This window comes from Podarcis melisellensis, assembly GCF_964234715.1.
Source record: "Podarcis melisellensis genome assembly, chromosome: 16".
Classification (NCBI taxonomy): Eukaryota; Metazoa; Chordata; class Lepidosauria; order Squamata; family Lacertidae; genus Podarcis; species Podarcis melisellensis.
Window position 1 is genome coordinate 33,359,407 of NC_138533.1, and position 22,427 is coordinate 33,381,833.

The 22,427-nt window shown below is 46.0% G+C and overlaps 1 protein-coding gene across 1 annotated transcript in view; it reads right to left on the reverse strand.

The window, feature by feature from the left end:
- ULK1 (unc-51 like autophagy activating kinase 1) overlaps positions 1 to 19,207 on the reverse strand; it is a 113,484-nt gene extending 94,277 nt beyond the window's left edge. Inside the window, exons 1-3 of the mRNA XM_081893270.1 lie at positions 17,891 to 19,207; positions 16,428 to 16,520; positions 16,275 to 16,316 (exon numbers count right to left, since the gene is read on the reverse strand). Of these exons, the coding sequence (XP_081749396.1) occupies positions 16,275 to 16,316; positions 16,428 to 16,520; positions 17,891 to 17,980 (225 nt within the window). The 5' untranslated portion in view covers positions 17,981 to 19,207. The remainder of the gene's footprint in view (positions 1 to 16,274; positions 16,317 to 16,427; positions 16,521 to 17,890) is intronic.
- Positions 19,208 to 22,427: the final 3,220 nt, after the last annotated feature.

Below are 22,427 nucleotides of genomic sequence, written 5' to 3' on the forward strand. Positions count from 1 at the left end.
TGAAGCCTGGAAGCAGGTCAAAATTAATCTTATGAGAGGAGGAGAAAGAAAAATATTTTTAGAGCAGCGGCAGAATGACCTTGCCTGCTTTGCAAGACCTAGATTAGGCTCACAAGACATTCTGCATTCCGTGGATTAGCTTTACATCGAGCCAAATAAGGTACAAAGGCGCCATATTACACCAGGCTGAAAAGAACCAAATATTCCAAGATATGGAATATCTAGCTATTTACATGAAAGGTGTCCAGGATTTCTCTGCTAATCTAATCTACGCCCTGCCACACACAAGGACTTCAGCGAGACTGGAGTGCCTGGGAAAGGAGAAAGGACAGGGCAGAGAAACACAGACCGCTTGAACATCAGTTTAAACGAGGGGAACCAATTTTCCATCTGAGGGCCAAATAAATTCTGTTAAGTGGGGGGTCTTCCAGGGGCCACATTCCAGAGATGGGCAGAGTAAAGGCAAAAGTGGGTGGCACAATGGGTAGCCTACCTTTGCAGAGTAGGCTATGTTCCAGCCATGCAAAAATAAGTTGGTTTCCATGTGCACAGAGAAGATTAGACAGACAGACATCCACCCAGGAAAGAAAAGGCATTCACTATTCCAAGACACATTTCAGGCAGACAAAAAGCGCTTGAGGACAACATGGAGCTGGACCAGTGAGCAGAACAGTATGGGAAGTGGTTCCCAAATATTCTCCCCCCATTTGAAAATTGCTGGTGCTCTTGGTGGACCAACATATTTTTCCATGGGTTACAGCAACTGCAATAGACACTGCATGGTTTTCAGTCATGCATCTCTATGGCGTCTTTCATTTTATTTTATCGCATTACAATCCACACTCCATAGAGTTGAAACACAAGTAGAAATCAATATGATCAGTTAATGCGGATCATGTTAAATAAAGTACGCAGACCACTGTTGGTCCATAGACCACGCTTTGGGAAACCCTGGCACAGGGAAAGCCCCCAGGGGCCAGTCTGGTTGCAGGGCCACATTTGTCCCCTGGACCCGATGTTCCCCACCCCTAGCTTAAACTATAGGGCAGCACAGACATTGCAAACCTGCGGCACTACAGATGCTGTCAGAACTAAAATTCCCCATCATCCCTGACCATTTGCCATTGCCAACTCAAGTTTATACGCACAAACAAAAACAGTGAATTCACGGGCAACACAAAACTCACAGGTGAGCAAGCCTCTTTCGCTGTTATGAGTTGCTTCTACTGTTACAGAAGCCACCAAAGTTTTTTTGGGGGGGAGGAGGGCATCTGTCCAGTTTTCCTGAGGACAGTCTCCTGTTTCTAAGAGTCCTCTGCTTGGAAGGTCTATCCAGTCCAAGTCCAATTTAAAGGGGGGGAAACCCTAAGAAGGGACAGCAGGTGGGGTCGTAAAAACCAAAGTGAGCAGGCACACAAGTCACACTACGGCTAACTATACAGTGAAATTTAATGCATTTCTGTTTAAAACATAGCAATTATTCTTGCTTTTGCTCCTATACATCGAAATCACCATATTGTGCAACCTCGCACTCTATTTGTATTTCTTCTCTTGAGTGTCCAATGCTTACGTGGATATTTCCTATAATATCTGAAGCACTGAACGACGACTGGCATAATAAGCTTGCAAAACCAGAGTTTGCAAGTTTGCACATAACATCAAATCCATATTTTCTGGCGAAAAGCATAAGAAACTCATTAAGGAAGCAAGCATCTGAGGGTGAAGGCCAGGAATATGCAAGGACTGGGTTTATTTATGCAAATGCCAAACCATGATTTTCATGTTAGATGTGAACCAACCAAAAGTTGCATGACCATAGCATAGAGGGGTGAGGAAATACTATTCGGACACAATGAAAGTAGGAGTTAAACGCTATTAAAGACATGAGAGACTGACTGCACATGAGTTCATGGTTCTCCCAGCCCAGAAACCTTACACCGTGGGCAAATGTCATCCCTCAAAACCCTATGCAGACCAGCTTTGGGCAGAGAAAGACAGAGACAAGAAGCAAGTCATAAAATAGCTTCTGAAGTGGATATTTTCATAATGGAGACGTTGACAGGGCCCGGAGAAAACAGCCGTGTGAACAACACACGAGTAACTGGAGATGATCCACCGTTGCATTCAGAGAAGCACAACCACATGCCAGTCTCCAATTACTCTTGGGAAACAGCCACGAAGCCACCTTACTAAGAGCTCTGAGTAATGCTGCCCTCGGCTCCAGAAGGAAGTTTTAGAGGATGGTAAATAGCCCATGTCACCACCCCCTTCTCCAATGTGCCATCAGGTGACGAGGAGAGAAATATGAGGCCTGCTAAGGCAAACATGACAAATCCACAACCCTGACTAAGAGCACAATCACCATTTTGAAAATGACAAAATGGACACACCCTCCAAAATCATCACGTCACGTTGCCCTCGTGAGGTAATTTAGATTTTAGAAGGATGTGCTCACTCAATGAGACTTTAGCTGATGTTAAATTCTTCCCTCACTCAATGTTTTGACACTCATTTTCAATGTATTTTAAAACATTTTTTAAAGACGGGGTGGAATAAGGCATTGCACTTCAGACTATAACCACATTAAAAAAAACACCCCACAGAATTGATTTAATAATCCCATAAGTTTTGCTTATGCTATTTGTTTCCTCAAAGGATTCAAAATCGCTTACATGGTTCTTCCCATTCACACGATTTATCTTTACAACAACTCTGCGAGGGAGGTTAGGTAGAGAGAATATTTGAATATGGCTCTCCCAACTCATTCATGAGAACACATAGTGCTCTCCTTTGCAGGAACACAAACCCACCAACATCCTCTCCCCGCAAGGAGAAAACCAGCAAACAAGGACAAGGCTGGGCTTAAGCCATCCGCTCCTTGGTGAGCTAAAAGTGGCCCTCCAGATGTTGCTGAACTCTAACTCCCAGTATTCTTGGCTGGGGCTGATGGGAGTTGGAGTCCAACACCATCTGGCAGAGCCAAAGGTTGTCCATTCACGGCATAGGGAAAACGTTTTTTAAAAAACTGCGCTCCCACTTGCAGTCTTAAAATGATGACATATCCATTCTGCCACCTGGTGAATAAAGCAAACCTCAGACTGCATCAAACAAACCTCACTTAGACTATGGCGTGGTTCAATGTAAACAGTAAGGCAAAAATCTGGATTACTGGGACCACAAGAACACACTAGCTCACAAAGAGAGGGAGGAGTCAAACCCACTTTCTGCCTTCTCCAACCTTTAAGCTCAGATTGTGGTCAAGAAAGAAAAAGCTTTAACTGTTTGGGTAACACCCTAAGCCGAAACAGAGTTTACCTGCCAGCACATTCGTGCATTAGTGCTAAGCCATGGTTTGGTTTTATGTTGTGTGTGAAAGTAGCCACTATTAGGAGTTCATCAAAATTACCACTGCTTTGCAGAAGCAGTGTAAATCATGGGTAGGCAAACTAAGGCCCGGGAGCCGGATCTGGCCCAATCACCTTCTAAATCCGGCCCACAGACGTTCCGGGAATCAGTGTGTTTTTACATGAGTAGAATATGTCCTTTTATGTAAAATGCATCTCTGGGTTATTTGTGGGGCCTGCCTGCTGTTTTTACATGAGCATAACATGTGTTTTTAATTAAAATACATCTCTGGGTTATTTGTAAAGGTAAAGTTAAAGGGACCCCTGACCATTAGATCCAGTCGTGACCGACTCTGGGGTTGCGGCTCTCATCTCGCTTTTTTGGCCGAGGGAGCCGGCATACAGCTTCCGGGTCATATGGCCAGCATGACTAAGCCACTTCTGGCAAACCAGAGCAGTGCACAGAAACGCCATTTACCTTCCCGCCGGAGTGGTACCTATTTATCTACTTGCACTTTGACGTGCTTTCGAATAGCTAGGTTGGCAGGAGCAGCGACCGAGCACGGTAGCTCACCCTGTCACGGGGATTCGAACAGCCAACCTTCTAATCGGCAAGTCCTAGGCTCTGTGGTTTAACCCACAGCGCCACCCACGTCCTGGGATATTTGTAGGACATAGGAATTCATTCATTCATTATTTCTTCAAAATATAGTCCGGTCCCCCACAAGGTCTGAGGGACAGTGGACCAGCCCCCTGCTGAAAAAGTTTGCTGACTCCGCCCCAATTCAGTTAAGTAAACCAAGTCTGAACTCTTTCTAGATCTAGTGCAGAACCTTAAGCAGCTCGCCAAAAATTTGAGGCGGAGGTCTTTCCAAGCCCCACCTGGAGATGCTTGGGAACTAAGACGGGACCCTTCTGGATGCCAAGCACATGTTCCGCAACAGAGTTATAGCCCTTCCTGTAAACAGTGCATCACACAGGAAACCCAAAATGCTTCCTCCCTCCCTTTTACAGACTGACAAAACAGTTCTCTTTTCTTTATAGCAGGAGAAACCCAGACAACTTTTAAAAGCATGTCTCAATAAAAAAAAAGCTGGTAGAATTGTTGGGGCGGGTGCACAGAGACCAGATATACATGGCTTTCAGGGACGACATCAAACCACCACAGTTGGCCAGCCGTACTGGAAGACCACCTTTCACCAACAGTGTTTGCAATGGTTTGGACTGACCAAAGTAAGTTACAGTTTCTACTGAGGAGTCACGTCCCATTGAATTAAGTGGGAGCCTGAGCCCTGGAAATTAACCTTACAATGGCAGTCTTAGGAAAATGGGAAGCTGCCTTATACAGAATCGCATCTATGGTCCATCTAGCTCAATACAGTGGTACCTCGGGTTAAGTACTTAATTCGTTCCAGAGGTCCGAACAGGTCCTGAAACTGTTCTTAACCTGAAGCACCACTTTAGCTAATGGGGCCTCCTGCTGCCGCTGCCCCACCAGAGCTCGATTTCTGTTCTCAACCTGAAGCAAAGTTCTTAACCCGAGGTAATATTTCTGGGTTAGCGGAGTTTGTAACCTGAAGCATCTGTAACCTGAAGCGTATGTAACCCGAGGTACCACTGTACTGTCTGCTGTGACTGTCAACTGCTTTTCAAGGTTTATCCCAGCCCTATCTGATGATGGCAGAGATTGGATCGGGTCAGCAACCTTTTTCAGCCGTGGGCCAGTCCACCGTCCCTCAGACCATGTGGTGGGCTGGACTATATTTTTGGGGGGGGGGGATGAACGAATTCCTATGCCCCACAAATAACCCAGAGATGCATTTTAAATAAAAATACACATTCTACTCATGTAAAAACACGTTGATTCCCAGACCGTCCGCGGGCTGGATTGAGAAGGCGATTGGGCCGCATCTGGCCCCTGAGCCATAGGTTGCCTACCGTGATCTAAGACCTTCCTAGTGTAAAGCAGGTGTTCTACAGCCGAGTTACAACCCTTTACCTTCAACATTTCTCTTTCCCGCCCTGCCCTTGATGCAGGTTTGCAGCACAAACTCATTCAGAGCAAGCTTGAAAACAGTTTCTAAAAATACTCGATTCCACCCTCATCGGGGTCAATCTCACTAGGTCTTCTGCGCGCTGCTGGCCCCGTTAGCACTATTCAATAATACATAGCTACAAACTAACTGGGACGTGGTAGATTTCCAAAGCTTTTGAAACACCATTCAAGATCATGATGAAGACTTGTTACAGTGAAACCTCGTGTTACGTACAGTGGTACCTCGGGTTAAGTACTTATTTTGTTCCGGAGGTCCGTTCTTAACCTGAAACACCACTTTAGCTATTGGGGCCTCCCGCTGCTACCGCGCCGTCGGAGCACGATTTCTGTTCTCATCCTGAAGCCAAGTTCTTAACCTGAGGTACTATTTCTGGGTTAGCGGAATCTGTAACCTGAAGCGTATGTAACCCAAGGTACCACTGTACGTCCTCCTTGAGAACGCTTTGGGTTATGAGCTCCGCTAACCCGGAAGTAGATGCCCCTTGTTGTGAACTTTGCCCCGGGATGCGAGCAGAAGTCGCAAGTCGGCAGCGCGGCAGGCGCCATGAGCGAAAGCACGCCTCATGTTAAGAATGGTTTCGGCTTAAGAACGGAGCTCCAGAACGAATTAAGTTCGTAACTGGCGGTATCACTGTACTGTACTAGGAAACGAGACAGAGGTGGGCTGGCTCTTGTATCTCATCCTCTTAACGCAACCTTAACATGCACAGCTCAGTGGGAGAACACCTGTTTCTCATGCAGAAGGTCCCAGATTCCATCTGCCGCCATCCCTAGGCAGGGCTGAGAGACTGAGGAAAGCAAAATGCCGCTTAAAAGGATTTGAAATATTATTTTTTTAAGCTAGGATTTATTTTATTCTGGTTTGTCTTATTTGGTGTTTTAATGTGTTGTAAACAGCTCTGATAATTGTTATTTAAAATGTAAAGTGGTATAGATGATATTATTATTATTATTATTATTATTATTATTATTATTATTTCTTTCCATGGGGGGGGGCAGAAACCTAGACATTCCATTGTGGTGACCATAGCCTTGGCTTAAGGTGCCATTTAGCTGTTAGCTGAGTTTCTAACACTGGCAACCAGCTATCCTAGAGTCGCTTGCTTAAAACCTCTGATGTCAAGGGACTGTTTGGATGCTCAGGGCTCATCCACACTCTGCCTCTCTTATGCCTAGAAAGCAGAGGCCCTAGGGCAGGCATAGGCAAACTCGGCCCTCCAGATGTTTTGGGACTACAACTCCCATCACCCCTAGCTAACAGGACCAGTGGTCAGGGATAATGGGAGTTGTAGTCCCAAAACATCTGGAGGACCGAGTTTGCCTATGCCTGCCCTAGTGGTTTTCCCCTTGCCCGGCATCTTTCCCAAGGAAAGCCCACTGTTGAAGCTCTAAACTGGAGCAAATGTCAATCCGGAGAAAAACCAGAATTGTCATTTGCTCCGACTGAGCACTAAAGAGCAGTTTTCCCCTGGGTAGAGCAGCAGACCAGAGGAAGTGTGGACAAGCCCTCAAGCTGCCGAAGGTAATGGCCATGGAATGTTGACAAACAGAGCTGCAACTGTGAGGAAAGGGAAAGGTCAACTTAAGACGAGAGAGAGCCACTTTGCAAATGTCCTCAAGGACAAAAAAGGGAGGAATACGTACGATGGGAAAGAAAGCAAGAAACTGTAGAAAGGGTCTTGTAAATTAATGAACCAAGGTAGACATGGAAGTTACAGAATTTACAGCGTAGGAGCAGGCAGGTCATTAGGGGAAGAGTTCCTTTGAGATCTTGCGATAGCATTGCTCTCTGGTTTCAAGATTATTTCAATCTCTGGCAGCGGTAAAGTTGTTGCTGTCATTTGTGGTGAGCGGACAGCTAGTTAATGCCATCCTGGTTTCAACACTATTTAGATTTTGTAAACTCTCACGAAATTCAAACACAGCTTCCTTTTATGAAATCATTCACTCCTCTCAGGTAGGAACATGCGCCACTCAAGATGATGTTGGACAACAAAATCCCATCAGCCCCAACCAGCATGGCCATGGACCAGGGATGATGATGATGATGATGATGATGATGAGAATTGCAGTTTGGCAACATCTGACAAGGGTTCCCCATCCCTGCTCTAAGAAATCCTTTAAAAGGAGCACTCACATGCGGAGATTGTGCTCAGAGTATTGCAGCCTTGCAAATAAACCCACAAATGTTACTAGCCTGATAGTGAACCATTTCCATTCAACAACAGCCCACTCTGCTTTTTACGCTGGGCAAACTCACCTACATGTTAATTCCTTATTGCCTATGGCAGCCTTTCTCAACCTTGGGTCCCCAGATGTTGTTGAACTACAACTCCCATCATCCCTAGCTAGAAAGGGAAGAGCTCAGGGATGATGGGAGTTGTAGTCCAACAACATCTGGGGACCCAAGGTTGAGAAACACTGGCCTATGGCTACCAAGCCTGTGCTTAAACAAATACAAGTTTGGATTAATAATGCCTTTGACATGTAAGAACACTTTATCGCTGCAAATCAGGTGAATACATACATGAGCTTCTGTTGCTCAGTCCCTGCTCCTGCCAACCTAGCAGTTCGAAAGCACACCAGCGCAAGTAGATAAATAGGTACCGCTCCAGTGGGAAGGTAAACAGCGTTTCCGTGCGCTGCTCTGGTTCACCAGAAGCAGCTTAGTCATGCTAGCCACATGACCCGGAAGCTGTATGCCGGCTCCCTTGGCCAATAAAGCGAGATGAGCGCCGCAACCCCAGAGTCGGCCGCGACTGGACTTAATGGTCAGGGGTCCCTTTACCTTTACCCATTCAAAAGCTGTTGGACTCCCATCATCACTGGGCATAGGCCATTCTGGCTGGGGCTGACTACAGAGGCCTATAGCTTCTCCATCTTTGGCAGATGATAATGAGCTAGATTATCATCTGCCAAAGCCATTGGCTATCATTCGAAGCCACAAACATGAGTCTGACCAAACTGTGGGAGGCAGTGGAAGACAGGAATGCCTGCCGTGCTCTGGTCCATGGGGTCACGACTAAACGACTAAACAACAACAACAATGAGCTAGATGGGACCAATGGCCTGAGTCTGACTTGCATAAGACAGAGAGAAACTACAACATAGTGGAAGAATGCATACAAAACTTTTGTTGTTGTTGTTCCTGGGAATGGAAGAGGAAGCAACTTCTTGCGGCACAAAACAGCAACATTTCAACAGAATGGCAGACTGGGTATTGCTCCTTCCGATGTTCTGTTACCAAATTAAATCTAGTATTATGTCAGTTCATGGCTTGTTTAAAAAATAAATAAATCATACGAGCAAATAAAAAACTCCCCGTTTAGAAATTAAATGCAAGGCAAGTAGTGGCTGTGTGGTGGTCTACAGCATAGGTCCTCAACGAGTGAGTCACAAGGCCATTCCAGGTGGGTCGCAGCCACCATATGGCTCTCTAGCTAAGGCTTACTGGACCAAAGGAGCAGCGTATGCCATTACTGGGCTGAGAGGGAATTCTTCCGATGAGACACTCCTTTTGTCTATTTCCATGAGCGCTTCAACTTGGCAGGGAAAAGGCACGAGCCCTTTTCAATAGGATACATATTTCTGATCAATCATATGTCCCACTTTCCTATAGCTAGGCCTGTAGGGAGGGAGCTCTCTCTGGAACAGGCACACTCTGTTCACTTTTAGTCTATCGTTTTCCAGGCTTCTCCTTAAATGGAATTTTGCCGAGGGGACCGGCATGCGGACGTTTCAGCTGCAGTGGGTTAGTTAGGATTAGCTTTGTTGCCCACCAGGGCAGCAATAAGGGTCCTGGGATTAGCGATGGCAGTGAGAGCGCTTGGAGGGAGCAGGAATTCCACATAACGATCACCTCACTTCTTTTAACCTGAAATAGGTCTGGGTCATCTCACGGGTCTCTCTCCCCATGACGCAAGCTGGATGTCAGGGGCTGGTCTTTGGCCTGGACCAGTTGGAGACCATGGGAGGTTAAGAAGTACACCCCCGAACCTATGGAGAGAACTGCTGGCTGATATGAGGTAGATGTGAAAGGCTGACTTCCTAATGGACAACAGCAACAGCAAAACTACCTACCGTATTTTTTGCTCTATAAGACTCACTTTTTCCCTCCTAAAAAGTAAGAGGAAATGTGTGTGCGTCTTATGGAGCGAATGCAGGCTGCACAGCTATCCCGGAAGCCAGAACAGCAAGAGGGATTGCTGCTTTCACTGCGTAGCGATCCCTCTTGCTGTTCTGGCTTCTGGGATTCAAAAATATTTTTTTTCTTCTTTTTCTCCTCCAAAAACTAGGTGTGTCTTGTGGTCTAGTGCATCTTATAGAGCGAAAAATACGGTATTTTCCCCACTTAAGCTGGGGAAGATAGCTAACCGGGTGAGCTTGGCTGGTGTGTAAAAGGACTGCAAGCTCAGCTTAATTCGGACACTGAAAACAAATTCCAAGGATCAGAATGTGCTGAGATGTACCCCAGTCTAATTCTATTGGTTAAGGTCATAAACACAGCAAGCCTGAAGGCTTGCCCACACCAGTCTACAGTCACTGTGGTTTCATCAACCATTTCCTTTGTGTGGTGGGGGGCAGGGAGAGTTACAGAGAGAGTCCCAATAAAGCCAGAAACAGAAAGAATTGGAGGGGGAGGGAGGAAAGAAACCACAAAACACAAAACAGGTAACAGCATCAACCCTCCAAAAGAAGCTATGTTTACAGCTTCCAGGGTGGCAGCTGTGTTATATCTGCTGCCGCAGATAAAAAGCATTCAGCACCACAGAAAAGGCAAAATATTTTAAGGTGGTATCTGCTTATCCAGTTGGGAAGTGGGAGAGTTTAGGCGACAATCAATCTTAAAAGATTGGGAGCGGGGGAGTAGCACCAAATTGTACTTAAAGGGATCTCCAGTTAACAGCAAAGTGTATGCAACAGCTTTCAAAGACAAAACAGTAAGACCTGAAAGGGATTCTCTTTTGCATTTGAACAAAGAAAACGGTAAACAAGGAGCTTGCCGCTTAAAAAAACCAAACAGCTTTCTGAACCAGCTGAATTACTGCCATCCTGGCATCTCTGTGGGAGAACATGATTTGGGGGCGCTGAACGTCAGGGACCATGGGAGCTGTGGACTGACAACATCTGTCCGGACACACAGTGTCCATCCCTGGCCTACGGTTTCCAACTGATTCACTTTCGATTAAAGTACCAGGGCTGACACTGCTGCAGCTACCATGCACATACAAGCAGACACAAGCAAACCCACAAACTAGCCTGAATTTCAGTTGTGCGAGGGCGCTCAAAACATCTCCAATTTATATACCGTGCCTCTCAAAATACCAAGGCTGTGTACAATAACACAATTCAAAACCAAAGAATCTAAAATATGATAAACCCCAATCTAATAAAAAAGAATGTATCACAAATATAGCAGCCTCGAATCACTCCACTGGTATCTGAGGCCAAGGGAAAAGCTTGAGTACATAGATAGGCTTTTAAAAGCTGATGGAAGCTCACCCTGGCAGTTGCCTAGCTCAGGCCACAGACTGGGGGCCACCACGGAAAGGGCCCTTCAAACTGCCACAAGATGAACCTCTGCAGACCACAGCATAACAGGTTTATTTATCATTTTCTCTGTAAGAGCTCTGTGTATCAGAGACAGATTCAAACCTCACCAAATATAATGCAACTTACTTTCAAGTTCAACGTGCATGGGACTGCAGCTTTATGTTTAAAACAAAACAATAAAAGCAGCAACAAAACAATAAAAGCACAAGGGTCGTATGAAATGTGAGGTCAAGTAGGCCCACTGAGATTAATAGACTTGACTACCTAAGTTATTTTGCAATCCTATGCATTTCAAAAGCGGCGCTCTAGAGAAGACTACATCACAGGAAACTAGAAGAGAAATCGAAAGGGATAATTCCATCAGCTTCCTGAGATACAGTTCCCAGAATTCCAAACAACAAGGAAGCCAAGAACCATTCAAGTGATTTACGTTTGTCACATACGACACACCCAGGCAGATGCTTTATGATGCAGAACGGAGACCCGGTGACACATTTAGCACCCTGGCAGATCTGGCTGCAGGAAAGGAATTAAGATTTCCTCAAACTGGTTTGTCCTCACTGGGCAATGGCTGCAAGGCAGTCTTGGCCAAGAGGCAACTCTCAAAAGCCATTTGATAGCTCACCACCAGCAGCTCTGGAAACACCCAGGTAGGAAGCAACAGCAGAAAGGTCCCATTCAGATGCTAAAACACAACTGATGCAGGTTTTGTGTGGTTTGTGGGAGGGTTCACATGTTGCCTGTGTGTGTGAGAGAGAGGGGGGGGGGGTCCAGCAGGGCCTCAGGCTCAAGGCAGGGGTGTGTGGGTGGGTGTGGGTGTGTACACAGCCCACTAAATCCTGTTTTGGATTATTGTGGAATTCAAACACTTGTTAATTTTTTAGACTCTGCACCCTTCAAGGTAGTCCCTTTCACTTTAATTCTGTACAGAGCCATGCACATTGATCGTGCTATATAAACGTTGAAAATAATGTTGTTTTTTTAAAGCCTTTGTGAAGTTTCACCACAATACCAAAAATATTGCTCTTAATATTTATTACTTGCTTTACTCATTTAAAAAAAATGGCTCGAAGCAACTCACGAACCGAAACACTGAAACCAACTACAATAAACACAACCCATAAAAGCCTTTTTTTTAAATAAACAAACAAGCAAATGCATTTCTACAAATAAAAGGCAGGTCTGGTAGCTCTCGCCCAGCCAAAACAGCTCACAAAGAGCACAAAGACCCTTCACAATCCTGTTCATAAATATGAAAGCAAAATTCATGGGTTCTAAATCTTTCTCTTTCTGGTTTTGTTGACCAGGCAGCCCTGCAAATAGAGCAGAGATGGGGAACTACATGCTCAAGGGTCCAATGTGGTCTTTCCAGGCCTTCTGCCTCACCTCTGTGGCTCTCTCCAAGGCCTCACCTGCTCCCAAGACCACCCTACCCATGGTCACTCATGTGCTCTGGCTTAGCTGGGACATATACTGGAATTCTGATAATGCCTTTTGTTTGCCTGAATATAGAATGAAGAGACCTCTGGCTTTTCCATTACTGAAATACAGCCCGGTGTGCAAAGGCGAGAGCTGTATCCATCCTTTCACCTACTCTTTGCCTCTGGCCCTGGTAAGTTTGTCCATAATAAGGCCCTTTGCCCCTCCCCAAAAGGTTTTGCACCCCTGAAATAAAGGACTGTCCTCTATAAAGTACGAAACACAGCAAAGCTACACTTTGGAACTCCCTGCCTAGTGAAATCAGACAGGCACCTTCATGGTATTCTTCTCCGCACCTGCTAAGAACATTTTTGTTCGGACACGACCCTGCAGACACGTGGAATGTCAACGTATATTTTAGTCTGGCTTTTAGCTTTCTGTTGATTTTAATTGTTATTTTTTGAACTAAAATGAAATGGTGGATTTAAACTGTTTTTGACTGATAATTTTCTTACTCTGCTCTTTTTGCAAGCCAACTTTGAGGTTTTGTTGCAATCAAGCAGCATATAAAACTTGTGAAACAAACAAATACTTATTGCATTCTGAAGTAATATTCGTTACCACGTTAATCTGGTGTGCTGTAAGACCAGAGTCTTGAATTACATAACAACACCTGCTACGTGAAAGGCCCTCTGAAACTGTGGCTCCCAAGGAATCAAAACCCAAGTGAAATCAAGCCCCACCCCAAAATGAAAACTGAGAATCTCATGATGTTGCAGATCCATGCATCTTGTGATTTGACATTCATGCACACAGATGCACACAGAGAAATATGACACACCTAGTCTAGTAAAACAGCATAGTTGGTGTGGAAAGATACTAGCTAAGCAGGACTCAGTGGGGTAAGATACAGAAACTGCTGTCCACCTCTAAGGTCCTTGAACCAAGTCTACAGACTTGGGCTTAGTTCCTGCCGACGAAAGCACGAGTCTTGGCTGTGCCGCTCCAGAGTTCGCATGATGGAATGCTCCTTCATGCCAGTTAAAATACAGGATATCCCTGAAACCAGAGAACTAACATGACAGGGAGAAAAATAAGCTGGGCTGGAACCATCCCTGATAAGCATTTTCTACATGCAAGGATTAACTGTTGGTGCCAAAGAACCAACGTGTCCGTTCCTACCAGAGACACATGTTTATTAATTCAGGAAGATGCTTTGGGTTGTATTCAATGATAGCTCTACTCAACAGAGTAGGCCCACTGAAATCAACAAACATGACTAACTGTAGTTCATTAATTTCAATGGTTCTGGTCTGAGTAAAATTTAACTGAACACCACCCAATGGGGCTCAATTAAGATTCAAATTAAATGCTGGAGGCACTGAGGACCTAGTCAGGTTCTACCCTGGAGGCAGATTTTGGCAGCATCCCACATCAGGTGTAGATAACTCACAAATAGCCAAACCGATGCATCACACAAGGTACTGTTTCTGGAAACCACCCTGAGTGGATGAGGGAACACAGTCAGATGGGTGGGGTATAAGGAATAAATCATCATCACCAGGTAGGGCTGGGAGAGACTTCACCTGAAACCCTAGAGAGGGCTTCCTCAACTTTGGCCCAGCTATGAGGCCTAGGACTCTCGTACCTACGGGACCGCCTCTCCCGGTATGCCCACGGAGAGCCTCAAGGTCCATAAATAGCAACACCCTAGAGGTCCCGGGCCCTAAGGAAGTTAGATTGGCTTCAACCAGAGCCAGGGCCTTTTCAACACTGGCTCCGGCCTGGTGGAACGCTCTGCCTCATGAGACCAGGGCCCTGCAGGATCTGATTTCTTTCCACAGGGCCTGTAAGACAGAGTAGTTCCACCTGGCCTTTGGCTTGGAGCCAATTTAATTCCCTCCCCCTCTTTCTTTTTCCTTTCCTTTCTCCTGCAATGAGGCTACATTTTAATATTTTAATGTTTCAATATTTTAATGTTGTATTTTAATCTTGTTTTTAAGTTGTATTCATTCAACTTGTTTTTATTATTGCTTGTTAGCCGCCCTGAGCCCGGCCTTGGCTGGGGAGGGCGGGGTATGAATAAAAATTATTATTATTATTATTACAACTTCCATGATCCCTAGCTAGCAGGACCAGTGGTCAGGGATGGGAATTGTAGTCCCAAAACAGCTGGAGGGCTGAGGAAGCCTGCCCTAGAGAGCTGCTGCCAGTCAGTGTTGACGGTACAGAACTGGATGGACCCTTGTATAAGTCACATTCCTATGTTCCCACCTATCCCATCTGCCTAATCCACATGGGTGCATCTATCAAAATGGAATTAATAATAATAATAATATTTTTTAAAAAACGGGGTCTTACTACAAAGTGTAAATTCTGGTCTGCAGCTGGGTGACTGAGGTTTCCTTAACACTAAGCAGAAAGAAAAGTAGCTCATGTGCAGCTTTTTACACACAAGAGCTGGCCTCTGGGATTTGCATGCATAACATGGTGTTTTGCACCACCAAGGAAACAAAAGGAAGGGTGTTGACCCAAGGACTTTTGCAAGGTTTCCGAGGGAACAAAATCAGAATATTTATTCTATGATTCTGCAAGAGAAAAGGCCTTGCTGCATTTCCTTAGGGCAACTGGAGGGGGTTGGGGGAGGGGAGAAGAGAGAATTAAAGGCTGGGGGTGGGGAAAACATGCTGCTTTGTACAAAACCGATCTGCTTCCTGATTATTTGACCTGAGATAACCCCACCCCCAGCAACATCCAGCCCCTATTTTTGAGACTGCAGAGGTACCCTGGGAAAAAGAGTCCTTGCCTCCGAGAAGCACAGAACCGAAAGGAAACAGAAGCTGAGAACTAGAGACTACAGCTCCCAGAAAGCATTGCACGCAGCCTGCGCCAAACACACAGGCAGGAATTTGGTTGCACTGATGATGCAAAGCCCTGACTCAACCAATCCCAGAGCGCAGGAGGAATGTCAACAAACAAGGAGGTCTGGAGGCCACATGACACCAGACAGCAACAAAGCTCAGATAAGCAACAGGGAGAACCAGGGTTCAGAGCTGGAACTCCTCCTCCTGTGGCTATAAAAGCAACTGAAGGCCGTTCGTACCCAAACAACAAGAGGACTCCAAGGTGGAAATTGGCACAGTGATCCAGTTCAAAACAGGATTTAATTCTGGGCACACACCTTGGTCTGCCACAACCTAGCGGTGCCATTGCCATGTAAATAGATAAAACAAAACCTGCTTGAAAAATCAAAGGGAGATTTCATGATGGGGGTAGGGGAAGGAGGGCTAACTAACTTCAGCAGTAAAGTGACAAATGTCCCTACAGATTTTGTAGAGTGAGCTAGTTCTCAGTCTGGGGAGCATCACAAGAGGAAAAGTTAAACCCCAAAGACAGAAAAGAATCCGGCATTTGCACAGAGCATCCAGACTGACAGCAACAAGGCCAAATGGATCAAAAGTGAGATTCAGCCAAGCCTTCCTAACTTTTGTCTGCATATACTGTACATTCAAAATACGATCTAATTGAGTAGCAGAACATGCCAAAGGGATCAAAAGCAAACAGCCAGCCTAACAAGACGACTTCAGGTAAAGCACATCTACTGGATGCACACTCCATTTCAATGTCCGCATTTTGAAGATGAAGGACCCTCCATCATTTCAAGGCCCTGCTCCACCGATGGGATCCTGTCCTACAGTTAAAGCTTTCCGCCCTGTAGTTAAGCCTGTGTGCTCCCTTGCTCCTATCGGGTTATATATAGTTTTTACAAAGTGTACAGACTTTTCTCCCGTCACTCTCCAAAACCTCCAATAATCCACAGCTCTCAGCAAAATTTTAAAGTATCACACCTTAACCCCTCCCCCTCCCTACAACATCGTTCCAAGATAGAAGTAAACTAATACCTGGAAGTCGTACAAGGCAACGATATTTTCATGCTTCAGTTCCTAGAAGGAAAGAGAGAGGAGATGATGGTATAAGCATTTATAAAATCGCAAACAGTCACCTTAAATCGAAATGTCAATAGCAGCAAAAACATTCTCCCCCCCCCCCCTTACCTTGAGTATTTTGATTTCCTTTCCCAAGAGAGTCTGGGATTTTGCCAAGTTTTTCTTGTTGATGCATTTTATTGCTACCTCCACTTCAGGTTTCTGAAAGTTAATAATAATAAAAGACAGATGCAGAATGTAAGTTGGAGGTTGCGAAGCCCACATTTTATTTTCACAGGCTCAGAAACACACATGCGCATCTCTCTAATGAGTTCATATGCTTCAAACCACAAGAGAGGTGTTCAGCAAACCCTGCTTCACTATCCCAAACCATGTAGAGCACATGTCCAGGCTTGCCCTTTATTGACTTTGCATTTGTCCGGGAAGAGGGGGAACAGATATTCATTTCAAATGGCTCTTTACACTGCCATTATCCTCTTAATTTAAGCAATACAAATATTTGGATTGTAGAAGTTTATCCCCAGCTTTACAGATGATGTGAAAAAAGGTGCCCACCCATGGACTGTGTGTGTTACTTTCGTTTAATCATTAAGTGGTGTAGGAGACATATTTAACAATGCCAAGGACACTTTGGAGACATGGGCTAATCTTTAGGGATAAGAAAGCCAGACAGCAACCCTGCTACAGAAGTCATTCCACCTTTACAGGAACTTTCCCCCCCTTCTTCACCAAGGCAGCACAATGGCCTGGTAAAGAAAGCCGACAAGGTTACCGGTCCGGTCCGCAGAGGGAGAGCCTTCCCTCCTCTGCCACCCTGTTTGGATTCTAGCCTGAATGCAGGTACTCTGTCGCCTATGGACTACCAGGCTAGTGTGCCTTAAATACAAAGCTGCAGAGCCACATAGCTGAGTATTTATAGTTCCTCCAGTACTGCAATGTGTTTGTTAGCTTGTGGCCGCTTTAGATAGGCAGGGTTGCCAAGCCGCCGAGATAAGGCCTGTTTTCATTTTGCCTATCCAAAGTCTCGGATTTCTTCTTGGCATGTCGAGAATAAATTGCATCGAACCTAAAGCTGATCAACTCCCTGCAAAAGTTAACTTGCGGCATAGTAGCAATAGATCAAATTGTTATAATAATAAAACAGCAACAGCAACAACTTGGGAGTTTCTAAGCTCCTTTTCTTGGAAGTGCATCCCTTGAAGTCAAGTGAGTCTGTCTTCTGAGTTGACTAGTTTAGAACTGGTCTCATCCTGACCAAGAGTCCTGTTTATTGCAACAGAGTGTTGCCTGGACCCACAGGACGAGCAAGCAAAGTGATCCAGTTCAGCTGTGTGTTTATTTAGGCTCTTCCAAAAGTAGATACGTGTATTGCCTAAGAGAGCAGTGGGGAAGGTGTGTGTATGGCATACATATTACAAAAAGGAACAACATAGTTTTAATACAAAACCCCCGAGAGGGGATAGTGTGTGTGTGTGTGTGTGTGTGTGTTAAACTGCTACTTATCTCCCAAGTGCAAATGAGTAGAGCCACTTAAAAAAAAGTTTGGAAAGAAGAATAAACATTGTATTTACCTCTTTGTGCCTCCCTTTGAAAACGACGGCGAAAGCTCCATGCCCGATCAGATCCTTTCTGCTGAACTCAAATTTCCCAACCGTCTCCATGCCTTTCCACGTTTGGGCCTCGAGTGTGAATGGCGAGAAGGAGCTTGGTAGCAATAGCAACAATATATGTATAGTTGAAAAGGGGGTGGGGGTGGGAAGGCGAGTCGAAGGCCTCCCCCAAGCCCTCTTTGTTAAAGCGGGGGTGGGACCCTAAGCACACACAATAAAAATAATAATAAAGTTTTGAAAGACACCGAAGCCCTCTCTTTCAAGGACAATCAAGAGGAACTAGAAACTTGAAAAAGCAAAACTTCTCTCCTGTCCAGCTCTCGGCAGTTAAATTTCTGGCTTTGGACTCCCACCTCTTCTTCGGCCATCGGCTGTCTTTTTCTGTAAAAAGGCCGGGATTTAGTCATTGTTACGAAGGGACGGGAGGGGAGGGAGTTCGAGTCCCGGCTACCAAACTTTCCCCATTTTTATTGCAGCCAGGAAAGTGGGGGGTGGGGGAGAGAATTAAAACCAATATTTAAAACACGTATACAATGTGCAGATAGAATAGGTATCAAGTCTCCAAATTCAAGACCTTGTGAATGAGCCCCAGCACTAGGAAGAGCTCGTCCCGTTGGGCCGCCCGGCTACGAAGACCGACCCATCTCCGGCCATCCGGAGCTCAAAAACGCAAGCTGATGCAAGACGCGTAAATCCACACCAAAAAAACACACCAGCCTCTCCAACCTTGACGTCAAATCCACCTTAGAAAGACCCAGCAAAAAGACCACCATCCACCTTAAGACCAAGTCCACCTTAAGAGTTGTTGTTGTGTTTTTTCACCCCCTCTCTGCCCCCCCTTCCTCTTCCAACCAGTTTTTTGTTTCTCCAAACAGCTGCCCAGATGCGCGCCGGGGATGCCCTTCCTTCTTTCCTTCTTCTTCTTCTTTTGGGATTCTTGCGGAGGGGGGGAATCCCGTTTTTGTTGTCTCTCGCAGGAGAAGGAGGAGAATTAAGTGGGGGGGTCCAAGCAGAGGCTCCCTTCTGGCTTGGCTGGCGGAGGAGAGGATCCGCGGAGCAGCCGCTGCTGTTTCCAGCTTCAGACAAAAGACCTGCGAGGCTCAGGGCGCAGGAGAGCTCAGCTCTGCCTCTCCGCCTTATTTATTTATTTCCCAGGGAGCGCAGGCGCCGTTGCGACCGGAGAGAGAGAGAGAGACTAAATAAATGGAGACAACAGCAGCAGCAGCAGCAGCAGCCACCTAAAGGCAAAAAGGAGGGATGAGCCGGGCGGCTTTTAAAGGCACAGCAAAGATCTCGTGAGTCACGCAGAGCGAAGCGCGCAGGCACACGCGCGCACGCAAGTGGTTGCAGTTGGGAATTCTGCAACGAGTCAGGGATCGCTCAGCTTCGAGCATCACCTGAGACACCACATGCTGGAGCTGGAAGAGGGAGGGTGTCCCAAGTCCCTGTCCCTCCCCAGCCCAAGGAGATTATTGTTTTTCCCCACGCTTTGTGTGGCGATGAGAAAACGATCGGTGGTATTCCCTGCCTCTTGAAGTTTTGCCTCTTGAAGTTCGCAAGGTCAGCAGGAAAGAAAGAGACTGGGGGAAGGGCTTGCAGAAGAAATGGATGGCCCGTGGCAATTTAGGCGCAAGGGTTTAGATGGGTTTACCCTTGAGGTAAAAGTGGAGAGCACAAAATATGGTCTGAAGCTCAACACCAAAAAAACTAAGATTATGGTCACTGGTCCCATCACCTCCTGGCAAATAGAAGGGGAAGAAATGGAGGCAGTGAGAGATTTTACTTTCTTGGGCTCCATGATCAATGCAGATGGTGACAGCAGCCACGAAATTAAAAAGACGTCTGCTTCTTGGGAGAAAAGCAGTGACAAACCTAGACAGCATCTTAAAAAGCAGAGACATCACCTTGCCAACAAAGGTCCGTATCGTTAAAGCTATGGTTTTCCCAGTAGTGATGTATGGAAGTGAGAGCTGGACCATAAAGAAGGCTGATCGCTGAAGAATTGATGCTTTTGAATTATGGTGCTGGAGGAGACTCTTGAGAGTCCCATGGACTGCAAGAAGATCAAACCTATCCATTCTGAAGGAAATCAGCCCTGAGTGCTCACTGGAAGGACAGATCCTGAAGCTGAGGCTCCAATATTTTGGCCAGCTCATGAGAAGAGAAGACTCCCTGGAAAAGACCCTGATGTTGGGAAAGATGGAGGGCACAAAGAAAAGGGGACGACAGAGGATGAGATGGTTGGACAGTGTTCTCGAAGCCACAAACATGAGTTTGACCAAACTGCGGGAGGCAGTGGAAGAGAGGAGTGCCTGGCGTGCTCTGGTCCATGGAGTCACGAAGAGTCGGACACGACTGAACAACAACAACCCTTGAGTAGAACGTGATTGACTATAACCCCATTATAGGAGACAGCTCCTAGGGGCAGAGGACCCTTTGCCCCCCCATAAAATATTTGAGAGGGGCCAGTCCCCCCCCCCAAGTTGATGGGCTTCGCCATTCAAATGATATTGTGATTGGTCTGTTGGCCTGTGATGTGGTTTAATCTATTAACAAAAAGGGCTGCATGTAGCTTCCAGGAAATAAAGCTGCTGAAAGCAGTGTGTGAGAAGTGTGAGAAGGGGAGAAAAGTGAATCCCTGCGAAGAGAGGCAGTCTGCAGCTGAAGGCGAAGGGGACAATACTACACATTGGAGAAGGACAGGCTGCCTCCACTCAGGGAGCTGGAGGTGCATGCGAGTGTGCAAGGAAGACTGCTGGATCGGTGCCTGTGGGGGTGCCAGGAAAAAGGGAACCAAAGCTTCGGCTGAATGTGTGATGGGAGAAGAAAGTGTGCCAGTGTGCCTGGGAACATGCTGGCACTTTCCCTAATGGGAGGGAACACCCAGGAGCATAGCAAGGCTTTTGTGCCTGCAGAGCTGGCTGAAATAAAAACCGCCAGTGATTTTGCCCCAAGATGGCCTTGTGGGGTGCAGAATGGCCCCAGTGCTGGGTGCAGCCACCGCCTCCCGGGAGCGGAAGGGGGCAAGAGTCCTTGGGAGAGTTACCTGCCTTGGTTGGGCCCAGTGCCGGATTTACGTATAAGCTAAACAAGCTATAGCTTAGGGTCCCACTCTTTTGGTGGGGGGCCTCAAAAATTTAAATGAAAAGAAAACACTGAGTGTATATTTCCGAAATATAAGATAAAAAAACAAATAAAACCTACATACAGCAACAGAGTTTTGTGTTGTGTATGGACCTATTGGGTCCATAAACTACCATATAGCATATATTCAACACAAAAAACAGCGACAATTTGTTGTTGACAAAGGACAACTGAACATATAAAGGGCCCCATTATCTTCAGTAGCTTAGGGCCTCATCAAACCTAAATCTGGCCCTGGTTGGGCCCCCTGAAGTGTTCCAGGGAAGTTGGGAGTAGGCAGAGAGAGAAATTTCTGGCCTCCAAGGATGGGAGTGGGGGGTGGTCTGGATCAATTGGTTTGGAAGAAGATTCCCTCCAACAGGGACTGGGCCCAGCCAGGCTTTGAACCGCTTCTTAATTTGCTTCCACTGTGAACAGTGTGAAGATCCAATGAAAGAGGAATTCTGTGTTAAGCTACTTAAACAAAAAACTCTGTGGAAACCCCAAGCCAATGGACCACTCAGGCAGCTGCCTGAGGGAAAGGGTTAGGGGTTTGGTCTGTGAGGGCTGTTTGCTTTTCCTGCAAGTTAGCAGTGGTATTGTAATGCTGCTAAATTGTACTTTTTACATGTTTCTCATGGTCAGAACTGGTGAATTATTAATATTTTATTAAAATTGCTCAGATAATCATTGTGTGTAAAAGTTGTCTTTGAAATGCAGATGTGACTGGAGTGTGTGCCCAGAAGGAAGGAAGAGGCCTGGAGGATCCCTAAGGAAATAGACAGAAATAGTAAAAAGAATCAGCACCATGCTGGGTTGGGTTTATTAACCCAGGCTGGATTGTCAAAAAGTGAGGTTATCCGTTTGTGAGGTGGGGCAGATTCCCCCAAACTCTTAAATGTAGGAATTTAGCTAATATTTGGAGTATTAAGGAAAGGTGCCAGATGCTGAAATGGTTGTTCTTGTTTAGTCGTTTAGTCGTGTCCGACTCTTCGTGACCCCATGGACCAGAGCACGCCAGGCACTTCTGTCTTCCACTGCCTCCCGCAGTTTGGTCAAACTCATGTTGGTAGCTTCGAGAACACTGTCCAACCATCTCGTCCTCTGTCATCCCCTTCTCCTTGTGCCCTCAATCTTTCCCAACATCAGGGTCTTTTCCAGGGAGTCTTCTCTTCTCATGAGGTGGCCAAAGTATTGGAGCCTCAGCTTCACTGTCCTTCCAGTGAGCACTCAGGGCTGATTTCCTTAAAAATGGATAGGTTTGAACTTCTTGCAGTCCATTGGACTCTCAAGAGTCTCCCCCAGCTCCATAATTCAAAAGCATCAATTCTTCTTTTACTGAAATTAGCAGTATCTGTGTATCTGAAGAAGTGTG